Raw genomic sequence first — 17,581 nt, forward strand, 5'->3', positions numbered from 1 at the left:
CCCACTTCCAAGGCTTCTTTGAACAAAACAATTCAAACATTGAGAGATTGTTTTCATCAGAGAAGCAGAGAAGGGAGGTTCTATAGGATCAATGAGTGTACATTTCAAAATAATTTTCTTTTTGAAAATGACAATCTAAAGTACAACTCAAAACTGAGCAAAGAAGTCTACAACAAACAACAACAAAACTCAATCTGTTGACATTACACTCCTCATTCAAATTATTTTGGAACAAACTGGACAGAAATGCACTATTTGCTACATTTGTAATATGTGTTTTCATTTTCAAATACCAGAACCATATGAAACTGTTTCAAACAAAACCTATTTACATCCAGTGGCCAACTCAATCTTTTTTGGTGTTGGAGGAAATGATGTTAACTCATAATTGCTTAAATCATTAAGTCACATAATATCTAATGGACAATGGCCCATTGAGTCCACTGGAACATCTCTTATTCAGGTTCTGACATAGCTGATGCATTACTTAACCTCTTAAAGCATAACAACAACTTTAAAAAAACATTTAAAAAAATCACCCTCTTGCAGCTCTTCATTAAATTTCTTCGTCACATGTGACAAATTATCGAAAATCGGAACAATGTGCTAATCACTGCAAAGATACTGTTCTAAATAAACGATATGTTTATACAATACAGTTCTCCTGGATGTAAACTTAAAAACACAAGGGAAAGCAACAACAATGACAGTTGAATAACAGTTTAGCCCTTCATTTAAAAGTAATTAAAACTTACCCAACAGCCTAAATACATGTATTTGTAATTGTGACCAACTTATTTTGAGACCAATGAGAATATTTATAAAAGCAATGATGAACAGATTACTTTTACCTTGTTCGAGTCTGTGATGATTCCTTCCACACGGGATGATCCTTCAAATCAGCGTCTTCAGTCCAGTCACCTCTTATACACTTCGTAAGACCAAACTAGATTTAGAAAACACACATCTGTGCATGTGTGTGTGTATATGTCTTCAAGTCCAAAGTCTGTGCCTCTGGTATGTGAGAGTGTTTGAGATATACAGTATAAAGGAAGGAGAAAGGGGCGTAGTATGTAATAATCTGAGTTTTATTACATCTTACTGTGAGGAGGGTTTGTCTTATCTCAAGGTCTACCCTGCTCTTTCTTACATACACACATGCGGTTAATATTTGGTGTATAATGGCAGTGTGACCTCTGGGAAGGCAATAAGAAGAGGAAAAAGAAGGCAGTTAAGATAAGATTTTGCTTCGTCTGTGTTGGGGTCTCCTGATTCAACTAAAACTTTTCACATTACAAGCACTTAAAGTGGGTGGCTCATTTTTACACATGTAAATGTGTATGTGTGTTCATCTCAGAAGTTGCAGAAATTACTCATTTCCTCAAGTCCTCATGAAACTTCTTAAAAAGACACATATCAATCGTGTCAGCAGCTTTCTTATTGATTGAACAGAAGATCCGTGTCAATGTACTGTTTGATTTAATTTACGAGTAATACAAATAAGGGTTTTCATTTTTTTATTTCTGTATTTGAATAAATCCACCAGCCCTACTTTGATGCTTTAGTGTTTTCCTATAATCAGTGTAAAAAGAATGGAAATGGATAAGTTTCACAATGCAATTAATTAGGCAAAAATACATGTTCAGGTTCTCAAAGAAAAGAAGATGTCATTATGATAATATTGAATAATATGGTAATTTAATAGCTGTTGTAGAGGTTGATTTTCGTTGTTCATGATCAGATTCTTTGACGTTATGACTCAATACCTAATAACTGGCTTAACACCAGGATCTCACTATTAGGAACTCAGTAACGAGCACCCACAGAACACATTGGATTTTCTTCAGTTCACGAAGGTTTATTTGCATCACACAGAGTACGAGTACACCAAGCTGAATCAACTAACTTCACAATAGCAATGTACACCATTCTGCCCCAGGTTGGGGAGACTTTATCTGTCCCTTGGGTCTCCCCCCCCCCCCCCCAGATTTCTGCTTTGCTCTCGGTCCCTAAGCCGCTAAATAGACAAGTTTCAATGTGTACAACGGACATGTCAAACAGATTGATTGATTGATCACAGTCTCCTTGCCCACTCGTCTTCCTCTGCTGTGACCTGCAGTGGCAGCAGGTCACAGTGACCCCCCCCCCCCCCCCATCTTCACCCAGACTCCATAGGCCACTATGCTTGCTTCCCTACTCTCAAGGGAACAACGAAGCGTCTGACGATTGATAAGCAAATCCTCCCAAGATGAGATTGGTTTAGTTGTGCATATTTACGTTCAGCGGAACCTAGACTCCCTGTTCCTTCCTAGTCCCTTGGCCTTCATAGATTGCCGCCCTCGGCGTAGTTATTTCCAGATTTCCCATATACCCGTCATCAGTCCCCTTTCTTTCAACCCCTGACAGAGCATCCTGTTTCCCATGCACACACTTGTGAAGTAGTTGCTTCAAAGATTAAACTTTGTTTTACGTGTCAAAAGGTTGAGGCGGCCAAAAGAGCACAAACACCCTGCCTCAGTGATGTCAATAACATATGACAATGATACAGGCCAATATCACAGTATGAATGTGAATATACATGAATACATTTCAAATTATAGATATGATTTTACACAAATATATTTCGAGACACAAATACAGTTATCTCCCACACTGTTCATTGAAATATGTATCAGTATTCATGGGGCAAAACATACATCGGTGAATATTTGTATTGCTATACACACAAAGACACAGATCATTAATATCGACATCAACATACTAACCAAAGTAGGCCTACATTTTTTGTTACAGCTTCACTTTCCTGTCTCTGCTGCTGCCGCCCAGGCGGAACCATTGTGCAGGGACACAGGAATAGAAGGACTCCGGAAATATTGGTAGGTGAACACCAGGAGTTTCCGGTTAAATTTGTTTTGAAATTTTTTAAAAGCTGGAGCGAGAGATTGGCAGGTACCTAGGCTACACTATCTATAATTTAGCCTTGATTTACGAGTAAAATATCATATTTTATTAAGTAGTATTTTACGGAGAAGAATAGCGGGGATGACTTTACATTTTAGAGTTTGAATGAAATAAAACAGGAAGACTTTAGATCGTACGTTAACGATGTGTTACGTTAATTTACCGTTTCCTTCCACCGCTCCCGTGTCGGTGTTTAGCTACGTGTCTGGTAGACCCGGGTTTTAACGCTTTGCTTTGTTTGTGTAAAGGTGGCACACACAGGCTTGCTGACTGACGCCGTGTTTGTTGTTGTCCCCGTGAGACAAGACATGTCCACGCTCTTCCCCTCGCTCTTCCCCCGGATAACGGAGTCCCTGTGGTTCAACCTAGACCGACCCTGCGTGGACGAGACCGAGCTGCACCAGCAGGAGCAGCAGCACCAAACCTGGGTAAACAAACCTCTGCTTCAACTCTCTCTCTCTCTCTCTCTCTCTCTCTCTCTCTCTCTCTCTCTCTCTCTCTCTCTCTCTCCACGCTCGTGTTTCAATACGTGCTCTCTGTCTCTCCCTCAGCTGCAGAGCATTGCTGAGAAAGACAACAACCTGATGCCCATTGGGAAACCTATTTTTGAGGTAGCGTGTTGGTGGTGTCGCCCTTTCAGATATAATTAAAAGTGCAAAATGCTGTTCTTGAGTTTCACCATGCCACAGTATGGAACACTGGTAAGACGGTTCCCTCCATTCATGTTATCTGGCTTTCCTGTGGCGCAGGCGGGATACGATGAAGAGGAAGAGGAGGACGACGAGGATGAGGAGGACAGCGAGGAGGACTCGGAAGATGAAGAAGACATGCAGGACATGGACGAGATGAATGACTACAACGAGTCGCCCGATGACGGCGAGATCAATGAGGTGCTTTGATTTAGGATTTGTAGAAAGTCTCGTTACTTTATAACTAATATACACATAAATTACTTTTTATTGCAATAAGTGTTGTTTCCTTTTTAGCTGCCTTTCTTCACAGTCTTTTAATCTGGCTCTGTGTCTTCTGTCAGGTGGACATGGAGGGAGCAGACCAAGACCAAGACCAATGGATGATTTAAGACAAATGACAATTTTTTGTCTCCATCGAGCCGTCTGGCACTGGATTTCTACTCCCCACTTAAAACATGACTGCTGCCCCCTTTTGCCAGTTACACGGACATATATTTTTCATTTGTGTAAACAGGAAAAAGAATGTAGTTGAATCAAAGCTTGTATCACGATGTCCTTCAGAGGGAGTGGATCCAGCACAAAGTGTCTCGTTTCAAGCTGCAGTTGGCCCGTGAAGGCCCTGGACGTCGTTGGACATCACTGTGAGTGCCTCTACCTGGCACACACACACACACACACACACACACACACGGTCCTGCTGTTTTGTAACCAGTCAGACACACACCCACACAGTGGTATCAGTTGGCATCGGCTCTAAACTTTGACCTTATCATATCTTCAGTCATGTGCCACTTCTCTCGGAGAGCCTTCAAACGGACTGAGCACAAACAGTTCAGTCAGCTAAATAATTTGTTACCTATGAAGGAGACTGACCGCTACTTCACACCACGTGGTATGATTCGGTTTCACAGTGTTGTGTATGCTGCTAGTCCTTTGTTACATATATTATACTCCCAGTGGAATCTTCATAAACGCTTATGAAATAGTATTATGTTCAGACCATTCATCAGTTGTTATTGAAATACATTTCGATGTTTTTTAATGAACCATGTCAGAGGAACAAGCAGCCGTTACTTTTGAAGAATGTCAATTGAAATATGGAGACGCTCTCGGTGTCCGTCCAAATACTCTGATGTTTATCTTAAAGGATTGCTTGCCCGAGGTTTTGGTTATTAGTACTGAAATGAACAGAAGCCTTGCATTTTTTTAATTAAATGAAATCATTTTGATGAAACCATGTTTTTCTGTTGTCTACATTTTCCTTTGTTGTTGATTAAAAGCGCGTAATGTAACATGGTAGTAAGGGGTGTGTGCTGGATTTAGGTTGAGTGAATGTTCATTGAGATGAGTCCAGTAATGGGGTTTGCGATTTGGGGTTCCGATGTCCATAATTCACTTTTTTCATATCTGGAAAGATTTGAACTGACAATGGTTACATTTCCCACCCAAAGGGCAACATGTTCTTTGGTATTAAACATAAAGGACATTTATTATGAACTCACTAAAAGTGACATATTATTGAGTTTAATGAGCATATTTAATGAATTAGCTCTTTTTTTTTTCAAATTTGGCAGTTGTGACAAAAAAACAAAACAAGGTATTTTTGAAGACATATCCTGATTTTTCTGTTTTTATTAGATAGCTGACAGAGGAGAAGAACAGAGTGTGGTGACAAGTAACGTGGTTACTAAATTCCCCTAATAATTGGCAGTGAGTCATTAAAAATACATTCTGACATGCTACAATTTTCAGGTGAATGTAACTTTTTAGGGAAGAATTTACATTTAACATTTCCAGCACAATTTTCTTCAAAAACAGTTTTAACATATGTACATGTTATACCATCATCAATTCATACCTTGCCACTCCAAACATGTGTATCTGACTCATAGTGTAGTCTACTTGATTCCCTGGTACACCAGCTCAGCCATCCCGTCCCTGATGCCTTTGCTGTACTCTAGTGTGGCCCGGTGGACCTTCCACTCATACAGGCCGCTCTTGCGAACGTGCCTGAGGAACTTTGGAGCCCCGGGGAACAGCACGTTGTCGGCCATGATCACAGACCCTTTTCCCAGCAGACCAGAGCCCTCCAGCATCTGTAACACACACACACACACACACACACCAAGGAAGTATTATGTAACTGAGGGAGTTGACCAGGTAACAGTGGGACGGATCACAACTATAACATATTTATTTAAGTACAGGTTCAGGTGTAAAGAAACTGGCTTCTGCAGACTCATAGTACATATTATGTGAATGTTCCCGTGATTTATTCTAGTCACCTGCAGATCAGGGAGGTAACATTTCTTCCAGTGGTCCATGAAGACGAAATCCAGCCTTTCCAAACCATAGTCAGACCGCAGCTGAGGGATCACCTCATCAGAGGGATTTATAATGAGCTCCACCTGGAGAACATACCTCGTGAATATCTCAAAGGTACAATACTCTCCATATGAAAGAAAAATGTCCTAGATTCATGTGGAAAAAAGGTAATTTGGGGCTTTTGTTAAAAAAAAACTACTGTACATGGAGTGCGATGGATGTGCCGTGTTTACATGTTTCTGCTCTCTCACCATGTCATCGTCAAACCCTGCCAGGCGGATGATTTTCTCAGCGATGGCAGCATTCCTCGAGTCCATCTCGAGGCTGTAGATCCGGGCGCCCAGGGGCAGAGACCGGGCGATCCTCACGGTGCTGTACCCGCAGTGGGCACCCAGCTCCAGCACCGTCAGAGGGCTCAGCTCCATCACCAGCCGGTCCAGGATCTTCCCTACACCCCGAAAAACATCATGTAAAATCATGCTGGTAGACAGACTGGTAGATGATCTTCTCACCTTTTTTAGGGCCGATGTTGCTGATGAACTCCACTTTGCTGCACCAGACATCGAAGGCGTCCAGGATGCTGTCTGGGTCTCCAGGGGTGGCGTGAGTGAGGACGTACTGGTAAGCACGCTCCTCGCGGCTCAGACCAGTAGCACAGTCCTTCCATATCCTGACCAAGACCGCCCGATAGAACAGCACAAAGTAGAAGCGGCACCTGATAAGAACTGTCAGCAGGAGGGGAATGAAGGCCAGAGCGATAGCAGGAGGAGCCATCCTAGCTCGTATAAAGAGAAACACACACAAGTAGAATCATGAGACACCTATAGTTATCTTCAAAAAAAGGAATATGCCCCTTTAAATGAACCTTTACGTGAACGTTGTACCAGAAATACACAGACAAACGTTTGTGCTTCCGTCTCCTATCCCTCGGCTTTTACATTCATGGACTACAACGGCATTGACTTACTGTATTTTATCTGATCTAATCTTTAACATCTAATCTAACTGTGCTGCCCTGCAGTGAAAAAGAAGGTAATATGGATAAAGAGCATTCGGCCCCACACAGAACCGATGCGATAACAAAGTCTCTCTTACTGTCCCGTGAAAAAAAACTCACCTGTTTTCTAAAAAACTTTCGCGAGTGCAGAGCAGCAGCAGCGCCGGTGATAAAGATGAAAGTGGCACTTCAGCCACAGAAAGATGGAGTTGTGTGTGTGTGTAAGAACAGGCAAGAGACCTGGGGGTGTGAATAATTTAAGTATCACGTGCTTGACAGGACACGTCCTGTAATTATTTCTAATTAACAGACAGGCGGTTGACAGTAACATCACCAACTCTTTAACTCGCGGTTAAACACCAGTTTTTGTCATTTTTGATAAGACACACAGGCAGCTTCGTGTGCTGTTTATAACAGCGATAGTGTGGATGGGAGCAGAGACAGCGAGACAGAGAGCGGCAGTGTGAGACATTTGATATATCAAGTTAACAGCAACAGGTGTATGTCTGTCTGGCATCAAATTTCTTCACTGAGTCACGATGGAAAGGTCAAGAAAACACAAACGCACACAAATAAGTGGAAGGGAATATCATCCAATGTGACGAAATCGTACATTTTTTTCATTGAAGTTTGTTAAAATAACAAAAATAACAAATAACAAAAATCTGCCAAATATGAAAAAAACTACAGTTGACTTGTTAGGAACAAATACATGTAATAAAATGCAAAAATAGAGACCAAACAAGAACCAAATGATTTATTATTCATATTTCTTTCCTTTCTTTTCAGCGGTTCTCTTTTGACTCCTAACATGTGATTTCACTCATAAAATGACTGAAGCTGCTGCGAAACGAAATGGTAAATTACAAGGCAATAAAAAATCGTGCAGGGCTAGTTTTTATGGTGTATGATTCATGTATATAAAATGATAGGCTAGGTAGTATAAGAAAACAGTTTTATCATTACAGGAATAACAATAATTACACTGCTTTAACCCAAATATGTGTCAAAAGAAAACTTGTGATGAGATCAGTCTAAACCCTGCAATCCATACCAAACACTTTGACTTTGATTAAAGGGTTATATTTTGTCTCCTATATACACAAATGTACACAAAAATACTGATATTGCCCCAGTTGGAAGTATATCAACGTTTGCACTGTTTTGTGATAATGCTTCATCATCACTGCTGGTGGGAGATTTTCAGAATAATTGTATAATTGGTAATTTCAATCAGGCTCTGTCTAATAATCATTCACTGAAAAGAAGTAATTTTAGTAAAACGATGATCTGTTTTACTTGAATGTTGAATTATGATGATGTAATTCATGATACTAATTGATTTGATATGACACAAAATAATATGTATGTATGTAAGGAATAAGATTGGTTGTTGAGCACTTTTTCAGAGTTAATTAGGAACAATTCATCAAGAAAGTGGCAAGTATTCAGATATACAGATAACTACGAACTTATCTGGTTAATTTACACTGTATCTAACGATCAGTAAATTATTCAGTTTTAGTTGGGAACTATTTGTTAACTGTTCGTTATTCAATGATGTAGCAATCAGCGGCACACAGTTTAAACACTGCATACGACCACAAAGCAGCATCCATGGGGGAGTCTACAGCGCCGGACAAGACTGTTTAAGGAGAGCTCTGATGAACTTCTTCAGCTCTCTGTCCGCTCTGGTCCACCTCACCAGTCGAGTCAGCAGCAGCCTTCCCTCTTCAGCCTGAGCCAGGGCCAGATACCATCCACTCTGGACCCCTTTCACTGCCTTTCCTCCATCTTTTGCTTGTCTTATATCCATCTGTTCCCCCTCTAACCCCCTGTCTTTGTTTGTCCCTGCAGAGTCCAAGCCAGGACAGGTGCAGGTGCCTCCTTCTTGCAGCCACAAAGCGCTGTGGGCCATCGCACCTCCAATCCCTTCTGCCCTCTGCGCACCTCCCCCTGCCCACCTCAGGATGCGGCTGCGGGCCGTAGGCACCAGCTGACGGTCCCCTCCCACCACCGACACACTGCCCAGACGCATCTTAAACGCTGAAACGGAGACAGAACGCTAGTTAACAGGTGACATTTCAGACACATTGTAAAACAACCTCTCTATCTCTGTGATGAGATCATCTGTTCTGTGGCCTGTTTCGTTTTTAATCTGAACTATAATACAGAGGGTTATACTGTTCTGCTCCATTCTCAAAAGATTTTTTAAGTTAGTTTAGCTTACATTCACTACACCAGTTTGTTCTCACCATATGGACTGTGGCAGAAGTTTTCCTGGATGTCACTTTCTCCTTCAGCAGCCAGACTGCAGGCCTCACAGATGACACTCCCTGGGGGGGGGGGGGGGGGAGAGAGAGTGGAAAGAGAGGGGATTAGATGTCTGCGAGCGTCTGCGGTGGGGATGTAAATAAAATCCTAATGGTGGTGAGACTGTTGTCTTTGAGCAGAAACTCCAGGATCAAGGCATTCAAAACAACTTTAAGATGAGATTGGGGGAAATAAACCTGCATTGATCTTCAGGAGGGACGTTTCAGTTACAGCAGTTCAAGAACCAGATGAACTGTTTTAAATACAATTTGAAAATAACAAAGAAATTACTTTCAAAAGCTGCTTGCTTATATATATAACATATATATGCATGATATATATATATATATATATATATATATATGCTTGTATACATATAGATACTGCACATTAGTTGTACTACAGCACAAATGATTGAAAACTGCCGGGTGATGCCAATATCAATACCAAGGAGTAAAAAAATGTAATATTGATAAACTCGCGGATATTTGTCTTTTAACAGAAACACACATAAACATGATGACTATTCCTAAAATGTGGTAATTAATTAAGGAGGACACTTTACGGGTGAAAATCTAGACAAACTATATAACGGAGACACTTTCCCAACTTTTCTTTAACATCTTGATATTTCTTTTTACGTATTAGCAGAAATACTGATATGTTTGTTGACTCTAATTTGTGCATTGTGCAAACAAATGTGAGTACATGCAGAGGTAATATTGGGCTAGTGGTGTAGTGCAGTTGGAGAGCCTTGGAGAAAGTGACTGCACAGGGATAGGAATTTATAGTTCAGGCAACACATATAGGCCCAGAGGCTAATAATAGTTTTGTAAATGTAGTTATGTAAATAGGCCTAATAAAAAGGTCTACAGGCACATAGCCTTTACAAATATGTATGACAAATGTGTGCATGAGCTATTAATATAACACATATGACCACTATAGCTACTCATATAGTGTGATGATAGATCAACAGCTGTTTATTTGTTTTTAAAGGGTAGGTTAAAGATGACCACTGACCTTTCAACGCCTCCTCGTGCCTGACCTCCTCGGGCGTCCGGCCCTCCTGCTCTCCGGTTGCCGGGATACAGAGCTGGGTGCCACGCGGGAACCGGGTGCAGTTGAACATCTCCGGCCAGGGGAACCCGAACGCGCTCATCACGGGCACGCAGCCGTCCCGCACGACCTCGCACAGGCTCCCGCAGGGGCTGACCGGCCCGCTGAGCTCCGGCAGACACACCGGGGCGAAGAGCGAGCACAGGAACTTCTTGGTGTCCCGGTGGCACAGCTTGGAGACGAGGGGCAGCCAGGCCGCCGACTGCTGCTGGGCCTCCCTCAGCGTGTCATGGCCGAGCAAGTTGGGGATCCGCATGTGCCTGTAGCCGATCCCGTGGCACAGAGACAGGGTGCTCGGGATGGGTTTACACACCGAGCGCACAGAGGAGCTGAACCCGAGCGACGGCGGCCCGAGCTGGGCAGGAGCCGCCGTGTCCGAGGCATGGCAAACTCCAAACAGCAGAATAAAGCTGAGCACGGAAACAAACATTGTGTCTCCCGACAAGAACCGAGTGAAGTCTGCAAATCTGCTGCTCCCCCCTGCCTGGACTTGACCGGCATGTAGGTGTAAACAAAGGAGGTGTGGAGGAAACGGGGGGTTAATGAGAGGGCAGGCGCCTCCCAGTCATCATCCCCACCCCATCAGACTGGTGCCCGCCTCCACGTTTAACGGTGTATCACTACTACACACTGTTTGTTTCTTGAGTTTGGGATTCGTGTTGTGAACTGTTGTGAAGTAGCTTTTATCATCTTTTTTTGCCTTGTTGCTGTATGAAGCCAGACTCTAGACTTTAAAATGACTAATAATTAAAATGAAGAGACGTTAATAAACTACAATGAATGTTGCTTTTGTTTGTTGGACATTAATGCAGGACTTTTTGTATCAGCAGTAGGAATAAAAAGTTATTTTCGTGCATGAAGATATTTGAAGAACATTATTGTGAAATTAGGAACTGGAAATAAAATGCAACTGTTGTGTATTAGAGAAGCGCTGCATATGGTACTCTGTCATCAATCAGCCCGAGGGTGTGAGAGAGCCTTTCATCTTTTTCCAGGGAGACTTCCTCATGTGCACCAACATGCCTTGTCCTGTTCCCTTCTCCTGCTGCTGTCTATTTGATTTCTGCTCAGCCTATTATGAATGTAGACAGCTAGAACATAAATAAAAATAAGGCATTCAATTAAGGAGAAAACAATAATGTTGACCAGAAAATCAACTCATAAGTTTAAGCTTGCCATACCTACTATTTTTTACACATATTAAAATAGTAAAATGATATTGCTTTGCACAATATTCGTACAGCATTCATTTGGGTGGTGGTGTATGTTTATCCCACTGCTCCTGACGTTTTAACATGTTTTAATTTTTTTTTTACATAACTCACGTTTGAAAATCCCCCCCTCACGTGACGGATTCCACAGCTGCTTCACATATACCGGAAGTGGTCGCTGTGTTGTTGCACCAGAGCTACTGTCATGTGATAGCTCGTCCTGAGGAGTTGCTGTTGGCAGTAGCTTCCTTACCTTTACATGAAGCATAAGTAAACCAAGCAGGAGAAAAGTTGTATGACTGTTGGAGAAGATAAATACGGCCCGTTTCTGACGGACAGCAGGGAAGCCGGGGTTGTGTAGTTTCGCCCCTCGGACGCTGACATGGGTTGCTGTTACAGCAGCGAGAACGAGACCACAGAGCAGGTAGTTAGCTAGCCGATAGCCGGCTAAAAATGTCCCGATAAATACGATATTTGTTATTAAGGACCATGATATCAAATTATTTTAACATAATGCATTTGAGTAATGTGTGAAAGTTTACAATGTGGTCTTTTTTTTAAGCAGCTAAACTGTTGTGACGCCTGAGAAGCAGCGTTAGCTTGCTAGTTGAAGCCTTCGGGAAAGGCCTGAGCTAAGGCAGGCTGTGAAGTTTAACACATAGTTGAGAAACGATAGTAGATAAGACGAGCTGCACGGATCTGCAGGCAAAGAAACATGTTTAGAAGAAAACCCGTAACGTTACATGTGTCAACTTATGTACAGTCACTTTGTACGATTAGCATGACATTATAGCTTAGCCACTCGCATCAACGTTGTTTCCTGAAAACAAATTGTTGTAAAACTGTGACAAAAAAAAACCCAGAATTAGTAGTGAACTAGTAAATGTTGTATTTTAGCCTTAACAGCAGAAGTGATTGATGTCCTGAATACTGTGTTCTTGATGTCTTCTATGTCATATGACACCTAGCCATTTTTAGTTTCCGGAAACAAGTCACTTCTGCCTATGATGCAGTTTTGTGCTAGCACACAGAGTTACTCACTCTGTTTTATTCCAAAATAATGTGTATTAGTCCCAATCAAATTAGTCCTGTTGTTCGAATCAGTGTGAATTTGTTTATGTTGAGGCTTCCCTTCATGTTTAATTTTAAGAATGGCAAACTTGAGTTTAGAGCAAGTCTGCAGGGAGGAGTGTAACAATGTGTGTTACCACAAGTATTGTCATGTTGACAAATGCATTGCTATGGTTGGTTGTTGAACTTTTTTTTTTTTCATTTAATCTCATTCTGGTCGACCCGTCCTAGGACCCTGATGAGCGTAAGCCGCTGATCCCCCACCCGAACCCTGTCAGCAAACCCCCAAATGGGACAGACTGGATCACTACCAGTGTCCCCTCAGCGAGGACGGATGAACAGGCGCTCCTTACATCCATCCTCACCAAGACGGCACAGTAAGACATGAAACCATAGATGAGCCAGATTCATGCACGTGTTTACCTGATATAAAAAAAGCACCTTTTAATAACCTGCCAATATCTCCTCTCTGTCAGGAACATCATTGATGTATCAGCAGCCGACTCTGTCATGATGGAGCAGCATGAATACATGGACAAAGCTCGGCAATACAGGTATGTGGGTGAGCGGTTGAGTATTATTTGTTGTGGAAGGCTGGTGCAGTGTTGTTTTCTGTGTACGGGTATGGGAAAGGTGTCTGAAGATGGTTATCAATAATCTGCTGAATTATACATGTAGGTAGCCTATAAACTATAAAGAAAGCTTGGGTATTTGAGTCTACTTTAAAGATGTTCAGCTTACTTTTGTGCTGTTTACTGTATGTATCACAGTGTTCTGTTTGGTTATACCATATCTTACTAATTTAAAGCCTATGGAAAGCTTATCCGATGACTTAAATGCTATTAAAAAGGGAACCAGCTTCATCTGCAAACTACTGGTTGGTGTTGGCTCACATGAATGTGCTAAGAATGAAACTGTTATTACACCAACCCGACGACTCAAGAAGGGGGGGGGGGATTTCAACAACATAGACCTATTTGCTTGAACTTTACCTTCAAACCTCAGATACAACGACACCTAGTGGCTAGATGTTCTAGCAAACACAGCAGCTGTGTTTAGTCTAAAATACAGGTGCAGAGATTAAAGTGCCGGTTCTGAGGACACAGCAATGAGGTTGAACAGTCAAGGTGACACACTGTCTTTTAAGCTTGTGTTTTGTTTCAGTACAAAGCTGGCTGTGTTGAGCAACACTCTGCCCCAGAAGAAGTCCCTCGCGCTTCCCTCCCTCACCAGCCAGCCCCACCAAGTGCTTGCAAGTGACCTGGTGCCCTACTCGGATGTTCAGCAGGTATAATCGTGCACTAGCACACGTGGAAGATATGTTGGCATGTGCTGCTTTTGTTGGCTACATATAACATCAGAGAGATACTTGGAAACAGGATGCAACATGTGTAGCTGTGTGGTGTTTCAGTGTGTGTGGGGGTGTGACTAAATGTGTGGCTGAAAATAGATCTTAAAGATATCAAATGCATTTCTGTCGTTACTATTTTTGTCCACCTCCTTTTAAAAAGACAGTCTGTTGGTCATACACAGCGGAGTAGTTTGTGTTGCTCTTTGTAAATTTGATTCATTTTGCACACTCATAAACTCTTCTGCTTTCTTCTCAGGTGTCGAAGATAGCAGCTTATGCTTACAGTGCAATTTCTCAAATCAAAGTGGATGCTAAAGAAGAGCTAGTGGTCCAGTTTGCCATTCCCTGATTCTGCGAACCCCGGCACGCACACTCCCATCCCGCTCTCTCTGTGTCACTTCTGCATCCTCACCCTCCAGCTCATCCTTTATTAAAGCATCTTGGTTCTTGTGCTCCTTAGCTATGCCTCTGACTGCTATAAAGACAGAGACAATGTAGGATTGCACCCTACGGCTGTCCTTTAGTGTACTTAATTATGTGTCGGTTACAAATGGTCAGCATGGGCAATGGAAGATGGCCGACCCTTGGTGGGTCATGCTCTCATATTTACAACAACAAGGCCTCCTCTGTACGTGGATCACAGACTGTCAGAACAGCTGTGGAAAAGTCAACATTCATCCTTCTTGTTAATCGCGCTGATCTTTAAAGCGGTTTCAGGGCCGTCTCAGTATCTATATTTAGTTAGTTTCCCAAGCCTGTATTCTCAAGGAAGAGCATTTTTTCAATGCAATGCATAGGCTATCGGTGTATGCTTGATACAATCTTCACTGGAACTGGATAAATTAGGAATCTCTGTGGCATGGAACAAGTACAATAGGCACAAGAGCAATAGTTGGGTAATTTAGCCATTCACCAGAATGGAAAACATCCAACATGAAGTTTGCACTTCATATGTCTTGAACTCTGTTCTTTTGTCCCGGGGGGGGGGGGGGGGGGGGGAAACAAGTGTAGAAAAGTGCAGCCAGAAAAATGGGTATATGTGTCAAGAGGCTATTGTATTTCAGAAGGTTGTAATGCTATAGCTGTGATGTGACCATCGATCATCCCACAGTAATCTGGCGTCACACTGCACCAAGATTCACGTCTCACTACAACCGAAACATGAACCAGTAAGCCAACCGGACATTGCCCCGTAGTAATGTTTACAATCTGACAGTGAAACCGGTCGGTTATTGGTTGTCCGGTGTGTAATCTGTCATCCCAGTTGAGGCGAATTCATGAGTGACCTGACGACGACTGGTGTCCTCTGGTGGGTGAGGATGCAAACACAAGCAGGAGGGTGCTGGGGGGGGGCCCAACTGATGTCACAGCGGAGAGGAAAGATGGGAGTTTTCTTGGGTCACAAGTTCTTGAGTTTACAGACTCTTTAAATACAATCCCAGAACGTCACATATTTAATAGCAGTGGAGGCATACAGAGATGAAGAGGGTTGGTGTGTAGAAGATGCAGTGACGGATATCATGTATTCATGCCGCCTTTTGTACAGAATTTTCAGATCGAATATAAAAGCAGATGATGGATTGTATGAAGTTCCTCCGTTTTGTCGAGCGTTCATTGGGGGGCAGGTTGGACAGGATCTTGTGTCGATAAATTAATGGTTTTATGAAACGCAAGAACACTTTTAAAGACTTCATCTGTTGGCTGCTTTTTAAATGAAAGCTGTCTGCTGCAGATTGTAATAGGATTGAGTTGTTCATATTAATCAGAAACTAACCGTTGTAGCAGTGTGGGGGGGAGCGCTAACAATCTATGTACCACGGCAGATAAAATGATCCCGAGACCCTTTTTTGTGATTATTTATTTGTGTTTTTAAATGTTTATTTGCTCTTCGGTGGAGAGCACGTGAACATGCGTGTGCAGGGAGCAGAGTGAGCCGCTCTGCAGTCTCTAAAGGGACAATCCGCAAGGCCGTCATTATTTCAACCACGCGATTGATTTGAGCTTTTTGCAATGGGTTCTTGGCATTTTTCTCTGTTTTTGTTTGTTACTCAAATGTGTTATACTACCTGAAATATGTTTGTAATATCTTAGGCTAGTACCAAAAAGATTCAAGGATTTTGGTTTGTTTTTTTTGGTTTAATTAATTCATTAAAGATTTTCAACATAAACACGTGTCTTATTACATCCACGTGCGCTCATCTGGGAAGTGGCTGGTTCAGTAATGAAACGGAGAAAGTCATTAATGTTAGAACTGATATGCCACTTTGTTATAAAAGAATACTCCATAACAATATTAAGATATTCCAGAACCCACACCTATGTTTGCAACAATATCTTCCAAGCATCTATAGAACATTAGAGCCAGTATCTCAGGATGGTTCAGTGACATTTTCCTCCAGCACTTTAATATCAAGTGACACAGTGTAGACTTCTCTTTGGACTATCCAATAATAAACTTAATTTCAGCAAATAAAAATGGATAAAACATTCAATACAGTGCTGGTTTCACCACAGATACACACAGAAACGATATATGAGGTTTTCCAGCAGTAGATGTGGACCACAGAACATTTGGGTGAAGCTGGTTTCAACACACCACGATGGAGGCGAGTCAGCGGTCACTGGAGAGTCTCCTTGCTGCCTCTGCTGCGTCTGTTGCTCTGATGCCAAATCTTTGCCATGACTCGCTCCTGTCGTGTCACAGCACTGAAGTCCATCGTCTTTAGTTGAGGCAGAGCAGAGATCACACGATTCCTAAACGCAGAAAAACACATATTCATGCATGTGCACTATTGTTTAGATGTGAAAACTGAATGTTGAAAGCAGACCGTATCTCTACTTTACTGGTGCTACACATACTACGCAATGTAATCACATTTATTCATGAGAAACCAGGTCATTGGACGAGACTTTTAACCAGCAGCCCCTCTGTGTGTTATGTAACTGGTGTTGCTGCGCAGACTAGCTTACGTCCTGTAATATGAGCTTGATCTGCATTTAAGCACCAGTTATGTATCTACATGCTTGCCAAGCATTTGTGTCTTTCATAGACACTTACAATGTTACTGAACTGAGAGTCACCCCTCATTCTGCCCCTCTACTGTATGACAGTATGAAGTGCTGATATACAGTATATATATATATGTACAGCATATATATCAGTGGCAGGCCGTGCATTTTATACCTGGGCCTTCAGTGCTGTCCTACACAGAACACAATCAGAACATAACCAGAACACACACAGAACACAGAATAGAACAAAACACAAACAGATCTCACACACACACACACGCACACACACACACACAGAACACACAGTAAGTAGCTTCTCCACCTGTAAGCCTTGTTGGTTTCTATCATATTTCCATGCAGAGTGATGGTGTATAGATGCGGCAGCACTCCCAGCCTGTCCACCTCTGACAGAATAAAGATGCCATTGCCGTGGAGATACAACACACGAAGTTCATGCAGCTCGCACAAAACCTGGAACACAAGCACGCACACACACACACACACATGTTGCAGGTGTACGGTGAGAGAC

The 17,581-nt window shown here is 42.2% G+C and overlaps 5 protein-coding genes across 6 annotated transcripts in view; 2 read left to right on the forward strand and 3 right to left on the reverse strand.

Annotated features, from left to right (window-relative positions):
- The window catches only part of anapc15 (anaphase promoting complex subunit 15), a 19,046-nt gene extending 14,200 nt beyond the window's left edge, over positions 1–4,846 (forward strand). The window contains exons 2-6 of one of the 2 annotated variants that reach the window (XM_079271229.1): positions 2,774–2,876; positions 3,210–3,389; positions 3,513–3,572; positions 3,711–3,851; positions 3,995–4,846. In XM_079271229.1, the coding sequence (XP_079127355.1) occupies positions 3,270–3,389; positions 3,513–3,572; positions 3,711–3,851; positions 3,995–4,042 (369 nt within the window). In that variant the 5' untranslated portion in view covers positions 2,774–2,876; positions 3,210–3,269 and the 3' untranslated portion in view covers positions 4,043–4,846. Of the gene's footprint in view, positions 1–2,773; positions 2,877–2,906; positions 2,950–3,209; positions 3,390–3,512; positions 3,573–3,710; positions 3,852–3,994 lie in introns of those variants that run through there. The other variant, XM_079271228.1, reaches the window with a different exon arrangement.
- Positions 4,847–5,551: 705 nt separating this feature from the next.
- tomt (transmembrane O-methyltransferase) lies at positions 5,552–6,752 on the reverse strand (the record flags this gene model as incomplete). The annotated part of the gene is made up of 4 exons (XM_079272096.1): positions 5,552–5,749; positions 5,939–6,061; positions 6,230–6,426; positions 6,491–6,752. 4 exons carry the CDS (start codon positions 6,750–6,752, stop codon positions 5,552–5,554), a joined length of 780 nt encoding a protein of 259 aa, XP_079128222.1.
- Positions 6,753–7,717: 965 nt separating this feature from the next.
- sfrp2l (secreted frizzled-related protein 2 like) lies at positions 7,718–11,722 on the reverse strand. Its single transcript, XM_079272011.1, has 3 exons — positions 10,312–11,722; positions 9,231–9,311; positions 7,718–9,021 (listed from the first exon to the last, which is right to left on the reverse strand). The coding sequence occupies exons 1-3, from the start codon at positions 10,835–10,837 to the stop codon at positions 8,603–8,605; spliced, it is 1,026 nt and encodes a 341-aa protein (XP_079128137.1). The 5' UTR covers positions 10,838–11,722; the 3' UTR covers positions 7,718–8,602.
- An 87-nt stretch (positions 11,723–11,809) lies between these two features.
- lamtor1 (late endosomal/lysosomal adaptor, MAPK and MTOR activator 1) lies at positions 11,810–16,225 on the forward strand. The gene is made up of 5 exons (XM_079272637.1): positions 11,810–12,042; positions 12,921–13,066; positions 13,166–13,243; positions 13,854–13,977; positions 14,297–16,225. The coding sequence occupies exons 1-5, from the start codon at positions 12,001–12,003 to the stop codon at positions 14,387–14,389; spliced, it is 483 nt and encodes a 160-aa protein (XP_079128763.1). The 5' UTR covers positions 11,810–12,000; the 3' UTR covers positions 14,390–16,225.
- Positions 16,226–16,658: 433 nt separating this feature from the next.
- lrrc51 (leucine rich repeat containing 51) overlaps positions 16,659–17,581 on the reverse strand; it is a gene marked incomplete at both ends in the record, with an annotated part of 1,242 nt that continues 319 nt past the window's right edge. The window contains 2 exons of the mRNA XM_079271572.1: positions 16,659–16,794; positions 17,375–17,523. Of these exons, the coding sequence (XP_079127698.1) occupies positions 16,659–16,794; positions 17,375–17,523 (285 nt within the window). The remainder of the gene's footprint in view (positions 16,795–17,374; positions 17,524–17,581) is intronic.

Source organism: Melanostigma gelatinosum (assembly GCF_949748355.1).
Source record: "Melanostigma gelatinosum genome assembly, chromosome: 7".
NCBI classification, from domain to species: domain Eukaryota; kingdom Metazoa; phylum Chordata; class Actinopteri; order Perciformes; family Zoarcidae; genus Melanostigma; species Melanostigma gelatinosum.